This window comes from Micromys minutus (assembly GCF_963924665.1).
Source record: "Micromys minutus genome assembly, chromosome: 14".
Lineage (NCBI taxonomy): Eukaryota > Metazoa > Chordata > Mammalia > Rodentia > Muridae > Micromys > Micromys minutus.
Genome location: NC_137983.1, coordinates 43,880,231 through 43,893,928, shown reverse-complemented (window position 1 = coordinate 43,893,928; position 13,698 = coordinate 43,880,231). Strand labels below are relative to the sequence as shown.

Sequence of the window (13,698 nt, the reverse complement as noted above, 5' to 3'; positions counted from 1 at the left end):
AGTTTTTAAAAATTATCAAAAGAGAAGAAAGGAAGCATTGAGACTTGTGAGCAAGTGAGCATGTCTGTTCGTGAGTTTTCCTAGACAGTTCTACCAGCTTCATGTTCACTGGCTTCCTCCATGTCCACCATGTATGTAAGTCTCTCTCTCTCTCTCTCTCTCTCTCTCTCTCTCTGTTTTTCCTTTCTCTTTTCTCCTTATTCTCCTTTTTTTCTTCCTTTCTCATTTTCCCTCTCTGTCTCTATCTCTATCTCTCTGTCTCTCTCTCTGTCTGTCTCTCTCTCTCTCTCTCTCTCTCTCTCTCTCTCACATACACACCACACACACACACACACACACACACACACACACACACACACACACACCACCTTTAGAATGGGTTTTTTCTATACATAGCTTTTGCTGACCTGGACCCATGGGACTCTTCCAGCCTCTGCCTTCCAAATGCTTGGATTACATGCATCAGCTGCCACATGTGATTCATACACTATCTCTAAAGTGAACATCCCCCTTTTAAACAAGTTAAATAATCAAAATAATATTTGGGGAGAATCAGTGGGGTAAAGGATGAAGCTAGTATAAATAGTAATGTTCTCTTCTTGACCTTGATATAATCTCATTCTGATATACTAACTGCCTTACTTATAAAATAAGATGCAGAATGAATTTTTTAAAAAATGGCCTTAGAGTCAGACAAACTTCTTCGTTGATATAAACCCTGTTATAAGTTTTGAATCAGAATGCCTCCCATAGGCTCATGTATTTGAACACTTGGTCCCCAGTGGGTGGAACTGTTTGGGAAGGATTAGGTGTGCCCTTGTTGGAGGAGGTGTGTCACTATTGGCAGGCTTCAGAAGCCCAAACCAGTCCTGGCCTGGTTCTTTCTGCCTCCTGATTATGGATCAGATGTCAGCTCTTAGCTGCTACTCCTGCATCATACCTGCCTGCTGCCATGCTTCCTGCCATGACAGTCACACACTGTAATCCTTTGAGATGATAAGCCCCCAATAAAGTCTTTCTTCTACAAACTGCTTTGGTCACGGTGCCTTATCATAGCACTTAGACACCTGCCAACAAATGAGGGTCCCTGTGGCAAAGTGAGCAAATTCTTTATGCCTCGGTTCGCTTGTATATACAAGAGGGACGCTAATGCCCACTGGCCTCCCAGGGTCATTAAACATTAAATAACAAGGAAAATGCCCAAGTTGACTCTTTGGCTTAAGGTACCCAGTAGATCCTTGGTGGTATTAATATTATGTATAGCCAACCAGGCTTTGTAAACTCTATGGGGTTTATAAATATAAATATGTATATTAATATATATATTTAAAAAGCTCTAGCAACATAAGCCATAAGCTCAGATACTCAAAGGGCTAAGAGGCAGGGGGATTGAGTAGTCACAGCCTGATTATGCTGGGCTGCAGATATATAAAGATCAGAAGAAAAGTATCCCAGGTCAGCCCCAGTACTGGAAAAAAAAACATGAAGTGACATTTTCGAACTTACATGCCTTCCTTGGGGACTGACAGAGTGGCGTGTGAAGCATCCTGGGGAACTGTTAGACTCTGAAACTCAAGTTCCCTTCCCCTGCACAGTGCACAGGTGCAGTGAGAAACAGATGGCTGTGTAAGAAAATCACTGTGGTCGCTGTAGTAAAGGCAACAGAGAAAGGGCCCAGCTTGGCCACCAACTAACTCGCTGACCGCCAGTTATTCTTTGCATAACTCAATCTCTCATGAGAGCAATAGGACTTGCCTTCCAAACACACTGTGAGAATCCAATGGGTTAATCTTTTAATCTGTGTAAAAATCTCAGAATGGTCTTTAGCACATACTAAGTCAATAATAGGCCAATGTACAATGAATAGTGACTCTCATGGGTTTCTTATGCTTAATTTATTTCTCTCAATATGGTCATGTTTACACACATATATAAGGATATATAATATACATTCTTTTTATAAATAATTTGTAGTATAAATATGTATATATGTGGATAAATGTTTTGGTTTGTGCTGTTCTTAGAAACTAATAATTCTTAATCCTTAAGTTATACCTAGGATTGATGATGAAACTGGCAGTTTTTCCAAAAATGAACACCTCAATGAGCTCGTTTTTTACTTTTAATTGCTTCTTCAGTAATGAGCTGAACATACCTGTCTTGGTCCACTTCTACAAACAAAATTTTGGTAGAACACTAACAGCAAATGTTAGAGCCATTGTCTGATAAACACTCTGAGAAGATTGGTACGTTCCAAAATTCTCATAGCTAGTCTCATGCTCGAACAGGGTTTTACTATTTGCTTGTTTCAGTCTTACATTGCACTCTGGAGTAAAAGAATATCTATATATCTATATATCTATATATATATATAGATATATATCCCAGAAGGTCAACCTGTCTTTCCAAAATAACAATGGCCCAATGTTTGAAATGGGTCTCCAACTGACACTCCTTATTTGGGTGTTAGTTTGGGTTTGGTTTGGTTTTGGGGGGGAGGGGTGTTGTTTGTTTGTTTGTTTTTCACATCAAACTAATCTAAAAGTAAATATAAAAGCCCAACCTTAAAAAAAAAAAAAAAAAAAAAAAAAAAAAAAAAAAAAAAAAAAAAAAAAACAACCATTGTGTGTTGTGGTCTTCAAACATTTTAAAGGATCCTTGCTGGGAGCTGTTACAGAGCTGTTGTCTAAGGCACATTTCTCTACCCTTGGATTGCACACTCAACTTGTCTGGTTTGACTGGGATTTTCGATAGTGTCCCTCACATTCTACGGCTATTGTATTTCAGTTGCAGGCATGTATCTTGCCAGGATCTTGATCTTAAACTTCACCTATACAATAAGCAACACTGCGTTTAACACAAAGCCACCATAACTGACAAGTAAACCAAGAACTTACATAGCCCTGGGATTCATAACGCAGCTGGTCTCTGTGCAGTGACATTTCGCCGGGTTGTCGTACGATATTCCCAGGCTGAGCCCCAGCATCTGGGTGAGAATCACTGAAAAGGCCTCCAAGGTCATGTCCTTGGGATACTATAAAAGAGAAAGACACCAATGGGCGATAAAAGTACTCCCTAAGTTGGAACTACGTTGTAGTAAGCACTTCATCGTCAAGAACATGATTCCTTAGGTGGTGAAATCCTGGACTTCTTCAAAAAGGTACTGAGACAGAAGCATCCGTCAATGGCAAGCTTTGCTCATTTTCCATTTTCTAATTCTATTCTCTTCCATTACTTTATTTCCATATCTATCTCTCTTAATTACAAAGGGATTGTGTCTTAATACTTACATACATTCGACATACATCCCTCCACTTTCCTGATCTTCAAGACTATCAAGGTTTCTAAAAGTCAGATGATCTCTGAAAAGTGCCCTCCCCCACCTGCCCGCCCTTTGACTATGTCTCCGCACTGTTTTTCTTCTTATGTCCTCTGTCACCTATTCTGTCCTGGGTCTCATCCAGGTCTGGCCAACAGACTTTGTCACCACTGTACCTCCTCCGTTGTCACCTAGATCTCCTGTCCTTTTTAAGGGTGGGATAAGTATGTACGTACCATTGTGACTCCTGCCGAGTAGTGGGCCGTACACATCTTCCCAGGATACGTCGCTCCCACATAATTTGGGTACTCGTTATAACTAAACACATAAACATATGTTTGCAATTAATCCTAGTGAACAGCTAGCTGTGGGCAACCTTGAAAAAATTAAGGGTCTGGTTCAGAAAAATCCTGCTCTGAAGTAAGTAGAGGATCAGAGGTTAAATACATGTGTCCCCACTTGTTAGAAATTTGGAAGATTTTCAGCTAAACTAGGCTAAGCACCCATGTCTCTACTGTCCTTGCAGGTCACCCAAGCCACCAAAAATTGCTGCATGAATTACAATGTGTCACTTTCTCATAGAGAATGTGACAGTGGCTTCTGAGCAATGACTTGGTTGTTTCTTGGCTGCTGTTTTCACTCAGTTTTGAGAAAGAAGGGCTATAAAAGCACTGTCCTCTGGGAACTTGACTTAAGTGGTCTCACAAAAGTTTATGCATAGGGTGACATCCCCAATGTGTCTAAAGGGACACACTGGATTTCAATTCAAAAAAAAAAAAAAGCAGGAAAATGAAGGGGCGGTGTGGGGGCTGAGTAGCAGAACGCAGTGGGGGTGTGGAAGGGGACTTGCAGAATACAGACACACATGGCTTTATACACACTAAGAGCAAACCGAATGTCCTCTCACCTCCCCAGGCTAGATCAGTTGTGAGCCAGGAGTGGCTTTGTTCAACAAATCAAGCATGCAGCCCAGCACAAAACAAAATTTATAAAACAAAAACAAAATATAATAACAGAAATCCTTGCTTAGAACAGGAGGTTGGGGTGGGAAGATTAAGGGACCAATGCAAGAATCTACATGTGTGGGTAGGTGTAGAGCCAGAAGGCAATGCTCAGCAGCTGGCCATCTTTTGATTTGTTGGTTCTGAGACAGAGTCTCTCACTGCGACCTAGGGCTATCTGGTTAGAGGAGGCAGGCTGACCAGAAAGTCCTCCTCGGTACTGTTCCTGCCTCCCTGGTTCTGGGATCACAAGTACCACCTCATTTGGCTTTTCACATGGGTGCTGGGCTCAAACCCAGGTCCTCAGGTGTGCACAGCCAAGCCTTTATTCACACTGTGTCGTGATTTCAAAAGACTGGACTTGCCTGCCAAGATACAGACACTCAGATCCAGGAAGTGCAAAGGATTTTTAAATTGTACACTCCTGAGGCACATACGTGAAGTCAAACAAGGCAAAACAATGAGAGGGAGTTTAAAGGCAGGAGAAAATGTCAGTTTACCTATAAAGGAATCTGTCACAATAATGCCTAGTTTCTTGTTGGAAATATTACAAACAGGTCTAGACAGAACAAGTATTCAAAGAAAATAAATTCCCAACCAATAATGCTGCACCCCCCCAAACCTAACCTTATACCTCACCCAAAGCCTAACCATCAGAAATGAAGCAAAATGAGGATGTGGAGAAAGAGGAACACTCCTCCACTGTTGGGGGGGTTGTAAACTAGTACAACCACTCTGATAATCAGTCTGGCAGTTCCTCAGAAATTGGACATAGTACTACCTGAAGACCCAGCTATATCACTCCTGGGCATATACCCAAAAGTAGCTCCAACATCTAATAAGGACACATGCTCCACCATGTTCTTAGTAGCCTTGTTTATAATAGCCAAAAGCTGGAAAGAACCTAGATGTCCTTCAACAGAGGAATGGATACAGAAATTGTGGTATATATACACAATGGAGTACTACTCAGCTATTAAAAACAAGTTTGTGAAATTCCTAGGGAAATGGTTGGAACTTGAAGCTATCATCCTGGGTGATGTAACCTGTCACAAAAGAACACTCATGGTATGTACTCACTTATAAGCGGATACCAGCCCAAAAAGCTCAGAATACCCAAGAAACCATCCACAGAACTAATGAAGCTCAAAAAAAAAAAAAAAAAAAAAAAAAGGAAGATCAGAATGTGGATGCCTCAGTCCTTCTTAGAAGGGAACAAAACACCCAAGGGAGGAAACGCAAGGTCAAATAGAGGATCAGGGATTGAAGAAAAGATCACCCAGAGACTGCCTCACCTGGGGATCCACCCCATATGCAGCCACTAAACCCAAGCACTATTGCTCATGCCAAGAAGTGCTTACTGGCAGGAACCTGATATGGATGCCTCCTCAGAGTCTCTGCCAGAGTCATATAGATACAGATGAGGATGCTTGCAGCTAAACATCAAACTGAACATGGGGACCCAATGAAAGAGCTAAAGAAAGGACCAAAGGAGCTGAAAGGTTTCCAACCTTATGGGAAGAACAACATAATCAGCCAGCCAAGGCACTGAGGTAGAGAGGGCGATTGGGAGAGGGAGCACCTCCATGGAAGCAAGTTGACAGAGAGGATGGAGAGGAGGGGAGAGAGAGTATAACATTTGAAATGTAAATACAGAGAATATCCAATATAATTGAAAAAATAAATTAACAAAAATAGATAGAAAGAAATGAAGCCAAAGACTTCCTAAGACAAGCACAGACTGGGGCAATTCATCGAGCCAGACTCGCTGCACATGAAACGATCAAGGGTGCCCTGCCCCAGAGGTTCCCTTATCAGTTTATTTAGTGTTGAAGAGCTCCAGCCTTTTGGATGCTAAGCAAGTGCACCATAACTAAGTTGCATCCTGCTTCCAAATATTTCGTCAAAAACAAAGAATAAATCCTACCTGAGCCATCACTGTGCTGGCTGGTTTTGTGTCAACGTGACATAAGCTGGAGTTATTACAGAGAAAGGAGACTCAGCTGAGGAAATGCCTCCATGAGCTCCAGCTGCAAAGCATTTTCTCATTAGTGATCAAGGGTGTCCCCCCATTGTAGGTGGTGCCATCCCTGGGCTGTGGTCCTGGGTTCTATAAGAAAGCAGGCTGAAAAGGCAAGGAAAACAAGCCAGTAAGGAACCTCCATGACCTCTGCATCAGGTTCTGCTTCCTGACTTCCTCTGATGATGAACAGCAGTGTGAAAGTGTTAAGCTGAATAAACCCTTTCCTCCTCAACTGGCTTCTGGTCATGATGATTTATGCAGGAATAGAAACCTAGAATAAAAGGAAGTCCAGAATGTGGATGCCTCATTTCTTCTTAGAAGGGAGAACAAAACACTCATGGGAGGGGAAAAAGGGACAGATAGAGGAGCAGGGATTAGAGAAAAGATCCTCCAGAGACCCAGAGACTAACTCACCTGAGAATCCAACCCATATGCAGCCACTAAACCCAAGCACTATTGCTGATGTCAAGTAGTGCTTACTGGCAGGAACCTGATATGGATGCCTCCTCAGAGTCTCTGCCAGAGCCATACTGATACAGGGGAGGACGTTTGCAGCCAACCATCAGACTGAACACAAGGACCCTAATGAAGGAGCTAGAGAAAGGACTGAAGGAGCTGAAAGGGTTTGCAACCCCATGGAAAGAATGAAATTATCAACTAACCAAACACACCACAGCTCCCAGAGACTAAAACACCAACCAATGAGTTCACATGGAGAGACCCATGGCTCCAGGTGCATATGCAGCAGAGGATGGCATTCTCTGGGAGGAGAGGCCTTTGGTCCAGTGAAGACTCGTTTTCCCAGTGTAGGGTAAAGCCAAGGCACTGAGGTGGGAGAGGGAACACCTTCATGGGGGCAATGGGAGGGGGGAGGGGGATGGAATTGGGGGAAGGGAATAACATCTGAAATCTAAATACAGAGAATATCCAATTTTTAAAAAAGAGAAAAAAATAAAAGAAACCCTGACTAAGACAATCACTGAGCTTTTCCTCATGTTTCCTGCTGTTCTTTTATGGTTTCGAAGTCTTAGAAATACTAATGCTGTGATGAAACACCATGACAAAAAGAAGCAGGGAGGAGAGGGTTGATTTGGCTTACACTTCCACATCACTGTTCACCACGGAAGGAAGACAGTGCAAGAACTCACACAGGGCAGGAACCTGGAGGCAGGAGCTGACACAGAGGCCATGGAGGGATGCTGCTTACTGGCTTGCTCCTCGTGGCTTGTTCAGCCTGCCTTCCTTCAGAATGAGATATTTCTTCCATTCTAATATGCGAATTTTATTACTACAAAATTTCCTGCAACCACAATTTTATCTACAGCTTACATTATTTACACTTTTCATTTTTAATTATGTTTCTGCATCTATCTGAGTATGTACAGTGAGTTCAGGTACCTATGGAAACCAGAAGAGGGCACTGGATCCCAAGAAACTGGAGAGTCACAGCTATAAGTCTAACTTAGTGCTTGAAAGCCTAACTCAGAACCTCTGCAGGAACAGTACGTACTAGGAACTCTGAGTCAACGCTGTCTCCTACAAACATTATGAGTTTTATGTATTGTTTGCCTCTGAATGCTTTCTAATTTTAATATGCTCTTTGAGTCACATGTCGTCTAACTGTGTATGTTTTCTTCCCAAATATTAGAAGAAATTAAAAAATAATCTCTTACTTCTTTTAAACCAACTCGGTAGTTAAAGAACATATATTATAATGAGATTTTTTTTGATGTTTGGATATTTTTATATCCAAAATGTTCACTATACAGATGTATTTTGCTCGACTATGTGTAATGTTCTGCAAATGTCAATTAGTTCCAGCTAGTTAGTAGTTGTGCTTGAAATGTGCAGCAAATTTTAACTTAGTTTTCTCTTCTTTCTTGTGAGTTTTAGCTCTGTGTGTTGTTAGGTTCTGTGATCCATGTCATAAATGCCCACGCACACAAGGTGTTCACCTTTCATGATTATTTGACATGGGCCTTAGTAAAATTCTTTTCTCTGGGGTCTTCCCCTGGTACCGTAGTTGGCCCAGCCTCTTATGACTAAAGCACATGGTTTTCATCATTTTGCTTTCTCTGTGTTTTATACACATGAACCACAACGAGCTCGTACTTTTTCAATTCGATGCTACACGAGGTGGCTTCTATGAGATGTTCCCCATATGTCTCAGGCACTCAAGTACTGGGCTCCTTGTTTGGTGGCTGTTTAGGGATTGGGACTAGAAGGTGTGACCTTGCCAAAAGTACATGTTACTGGGGTGCAGGGAGCTTTGAGGTTTCAAAAGTCTCAGACCATTCCCAGAGTGACCTCTACCTCCTGCTTGCAGACCCAGATGTAAGCTCTCAGCTCTTCTGGTCACCCTGCCTTCCATTTAACACCATGGACTCTACCCCTCTAGAACCATAAGCCCAATTAAGTGCTTATAAGTTGCCTTGATGACGGTGTTTTATCACAGCAACAGAAAAGTGACTGATAAACTGCAGTTTCTGTCTTCAAATTCTTCTATTTAAACCAAATATATTTAAGGTGACTGATGGTAATGACTTAAATCTGTCACCTGACTCCATTTAATTCACATTTGGATTGAGAACATCTTTACCTCTCTATCTCATTTCTTTTGTATTGGCTTATCATCTACTATCTTCCACAGTAGCTTGTATTATGCATGTTTAACACGACGACTTTAACCACTGTCTTATCCTGCTTCTCAGATCCAGCACCACAGAGGGCAAAGTCAAAAGCCTAATGGGTAATAAACAGATCACCATTTAAGACTGGGACTTCTTGGTCTCCTACGTGGCATTTCATTTGCTCTCCCTGTCATAGACAGAAAACCACAGGGCAGTGCCATGACTCTCAGTACTGCCCAACAGCAAGAGTAAGGTCACTCTTCATGGGCTAGCATCCAGGGATCAATAAGTAGCATCCTATTACTCCCCAGAGCAATGGTGTCAACAGAGTCCGAGAAAACTCCTGCCCCTGCCCCAAATCAGTAATGAACAGATTCAGCAGAGACAAAGGAGGAAGCAAGGACAGAACACCAACTGCAGATCAGAAAACCCCTGGGCATACAGCAACACCTAGAGAGAAGATGGTGGCCACAGTCAAACATTCAGAAAGAATAAGGAGGCAGACATCCTGGTCAGAGCTGCTGGAAGGGCAGGCATCAACAACCCAGGTCAAACAGATGGGAAGAAACACGAGTTTTTCAAAGTGTGTCATCAGATAGTAACAAGTTTTGAGACTTTTCAAGGAACCAGAGTCTCACCTACTGGACTCAGTTGTACAGGCCCTCAAATAATTCAAAATGGCTCCTAAGGGAATCCCATGAAATTCCAAAAACAAGTCCGTTTTCTGCCAGATATCTTAACAGAAGCATTACATTTTCTAAACTCAAATTAAAATCCTTGAAATTACAAATTATAATAGATTAAGCACAAAAGATTACAGAAAAGATTAAATAGAAGAAGTAAACTCCAAGCCATTCTATTTTAAAATACATTGGGGAGAACAAGCAAAAAGCAATAAAGAAAACATAGGAAAAAATTTTTCAAACAAAAGAAATATTCTCAATACTAAGCCTGGTATTTTTAAAACACCTTGAAGAGAACAAAAGAAACTTTGGGGAATTCTTAATGCGATAGGACTCAAGGGGCCTTGACAATTCCAAGAGGGCAAAAGCTTTTTCAAAAAGGTAATAATATTTTTTTTTTTAATTCCAAGCTGAGACCACAAACAATCTAAGTAAACTAGAAGTCACACGTCATCGGTCAGATTCACATAACCAGTTCTTTCCTCAGATACAGATCGATGACTTTTTAAAGAATGAAGACTAAGAGACGGTTCTCAAGACACCAAATGAAGAGTCACTTTCTGTTGTCAGGTAACTAACTTCTCAAGCAGGACGAGGCCTTACAGCTAAGAGAGGGTGACGTCATATATCCGCTGTGCTGGAGGGAGAGCTGGGAATCCAAAATACTGTACCTGGCAAAGTTATGCCACAGAAATAAGAAGTAAAGACATCCCTGGGCACTCAAACACTGGGAGAGTTTACTAACACAGCATGCCCTATCAGAAAAGCTAAGGCAAATGTTTCAAGCTAACTGAGGAAGATGCTAAGTAAGTAAGAAGGAGACATCAATATATACAGAACTCACAGCTAAGAGTAAGCACCCTGTCCGTTCAGAGGTCTGTGCTACCATAAACACGGGGCATAAACCTGTCATACATAACCTGAAGAGTATTAGATATCAGGAGATAAACATGGGAAGAATAAAGGGACGTGAACAGACTCAGTCAGCCAGTCAAAGAAATAAAACTTGTGAACGCAAATGACATGAGTTTACATGTTAAAAAAAAAAAAATCAGGAACCACTGGAGCCATGAGATGGGCCCAATGGATAAAGGCACTTGCTTCATACCTGACCACTTGAGCTACCAAGAAGCCACATGACAGAAGAACTGACTTCTAAAAGTTATCCACTGTCCTTCTCGTGCACCCTGTGGCATGCATGTATACATACATATACACATATGCACATGTACCTACACACACAGGTGTACACACAAGTCAATAAATAAGTGTGAAAATTAGGACATCTTATTATTAACATATTAATTATTGAAAATGAGTTCATACAACACAGAGAACAGACCCTAATTAAGCCATGCACTTGAGTTAATAATGGATCATTATTGTTTCATAAATTGTAAAAAGTACCACCCAATGCAAAGTGTTAACAATAGTATGGAGCTGAAGGAGTACAGTGAGGGAGTACCTGGAAATCATCCTCTATGCCTATATCTGAAAGGGGAAAGAAAACTTGTAAAACAAAGTAAAGTTTGTGCATGTAAAAAATGAACTTAGGTAATTATTTCAAAAATCTTTCAAAAAGCCAACAACAAAAAAAATAGAAATAATTTTGTATTTGTGGTGTTTGAATAAGAATGGCCCCTCATAGGCTCATATATTTGAACATTTAGTCTCCCAGGAATGGAACTATTGAAGAGATTATAAGGATTAGGAGGTGTGGCCTTGTTGGAGAAGGTGTGTCATTGGGGTGGGCTTTGAGGTTTCAAAGACTCAAGCCAGGCCCAGTCCCGCCCCCCAGCCTGCAGGTCAGGGTGTAGAATTCAGCTACTTCTCCAGCACCGTTTCTCCCTGCATTCTTCCAAGTTTCTTCTCCCAATGATGATAACGGACTGAACCTCTGAAATTGTAAGCCAAAACTCAAATTGTATCCGTTTTTATACTATATCAAAATTAGTTGCGCTGCATGTATTTGGAGATAAATTATTGCATGTGAAGACATCCGTTATATTTTGCCAGCAATTCTCACATGAACAACTATAAATGCATAGCTGCCATTCATCATTTTTAAATGTTTAAATAAGAGAGAACATCCATTCATATACGAACAACTTCACACTGGCCTTTGCCAACTGTACAATCAACATCAACTTCACTGGATGAACCCTGACTCTGTCTTAGTGTGTGAGAACCATCGGGCTCTGCCGTGACACAGCACGGGCTCTCAGGGGTCGGGAAATGGAATGCAGCCCTGTAAATCTCAGGCCGTTGTTTTATAAACGATTAATAAACTCAGAAACCAAGGCTATTCGCAAAGGTTTTTCACTGCCTGGCAGTTAGAAAGCACGTGGGTGATCGGAAATGAATAATAGTTCCCTGCATTAAGCTATAAAACAGGTCGTTCGTTTTCTTTGTAGAGTATCAAACATTCTTACATGAATAGATACGCAACATCATGAGGTCTCAGGGTAAGATAAGATTGCTTCCATTCTAAAAATCTACGCAATACTTCATCTGGTTCACCAACTGTAGAAATCTTATTTTTATCTGACCATAACTCCAATGAGGACAACACAATAGTAACTTTGAGTTGGGCAAACACCTAAAAACAGAAGAAATCAATATACATAGTTAATCTCTCTGATTTTATAGTGCCCTGCCCCAGAAAATATTTTGAATTTTTCACAAATCTACATTCTGTTTATAACTTAATTATTCGGAAATGTCACATCAAGTTAGTACAAAAGATAATTTCAGAGTGAAAAATTCTGGTATACAAAGGAAAATACTTACTGAATTTATAAGACTGATAATTTCAATGATTTTATTTGTTACAATCATGCTGTCAGAGCCCAAGTAATCATACTAAAAGACAGAAACAATTTTATAGTTAAAATACTATTTTCCCATGATGGTTTTGGTACTTCTATCTACTGTCTGACGTTTGAGGATGATATAGAATTCAGTATTTCAAATAAGATACACACACAATTCCCAACGTGAGACTATCACAGAACACATCTGTATATATACGTACACATTCTTATCCACCAAAGCACTTGCCCTCACTCGTTCTCTCCCCCGCCTCCACACACAGAGATGTTAACTATGTATTGCCTCAAATGATATCTTATAGGCCCCATCATTTTAAACACCTCCTCTAGCCTTTCCCAGGAGTCTAGTAAATCAACTATTGACCTGTTTTCCCTCAAATATTCTTACCTCTGATTTCAGTTCTGGATTCCTAGCAAGCTCTACAATGCTAAAGCTAGAGCAGCTAGCATGTGTTACTTGTATTCGCTGTGATATTATTCCTCAGAGTGATAACCAAATATGTACCATCAGATCAAAACCTGGAAAATACATTTATCCTAAAAGCCATATAATTTTTTGTTTATGGAAGTTGTCATGGTTTGAATATGCTTGGCCCAGGGATTGGCACTATTAGAGGGTGTGGCCTTGTTGGAGGAAGTGTGTCACTGTTGGTGTGGGTTTTAAGACCCTCACCCTAGCTGCCTGGAAGCCAGTCTTCTCCTAGCAGCCTTCAGATGAAAATGTAGAACTCCTGGCTCCTCCAGCACCATGCCTGCCTGGATGCTGCCATCTTCCCGTCTCGATGATAACGGACTGAACCTCTGAACCTGTAAGCCAGCCCCAATTAAATGGTCCTAAATGCTGTCTGTTTACAGCAGTAAAACCCTAACTAAGATGGGAGTCAAGATCTAGAGTCGTCTTCCTATCAGGACACACCAGAGTTGGGGAGAGGCAGCACCAAACACCCATGTTTTACTGTGGCACATGCAGGTGTGCCAGCCTCTGCTGCCAGCAAATCATTATAGACTGAGCATTCAGTGGACATAGCCCCGCCCTCTTGCTCTTCAGGCTAGCTGCCATCACCTCTTAATAAGATGACCTCGACTATTTGGTTTTCAGTTAGCAAATTGGTAAGCCGCGCTCTCTATGATGGGAAGCGAGAAGACTGGAATATTCCAGTTTCCTCTAGTCTGGGTCATCACACATTCACACAAAATATTTTAAAAGGACG

General features: G+C 41.2%; 1 protein-coding gene across 1 annotated transcript in view; it reads right to left on the bottom strand.

Annotated features, from left to right (window-relative positions):
- LOC308430013 (disintegrin and metalloproteinase domain-containing protein 32-like) overlaps nt 1-13,698 on the bottom strand; it is a gene marked incomplete at both ends in the record, with an annotated part of 87,372 nt that overhangs the window by 48,336 nt on the left and 25,338 nt on the right. Inside the window, 4 exons of the mRNA XM_080929094.1 lie at nt 2,898-3,034; nt 3,556-3,637; nt 12,089-12,255; nt 12,447-12,518. Coding sequence (XP_080785220.1) covers nt 2,898-3,034; nt 3,556-3,637; nt 12,089-12,255; nt 12,447-12,518 — 458 coding nt within the window. The remainder of the gene's footprint in view (nt 1-2,897; nt 3,035-3,555; nt 3,638-12,088; nt 12,256-12,446; nt 12,519-13,698) is intronic.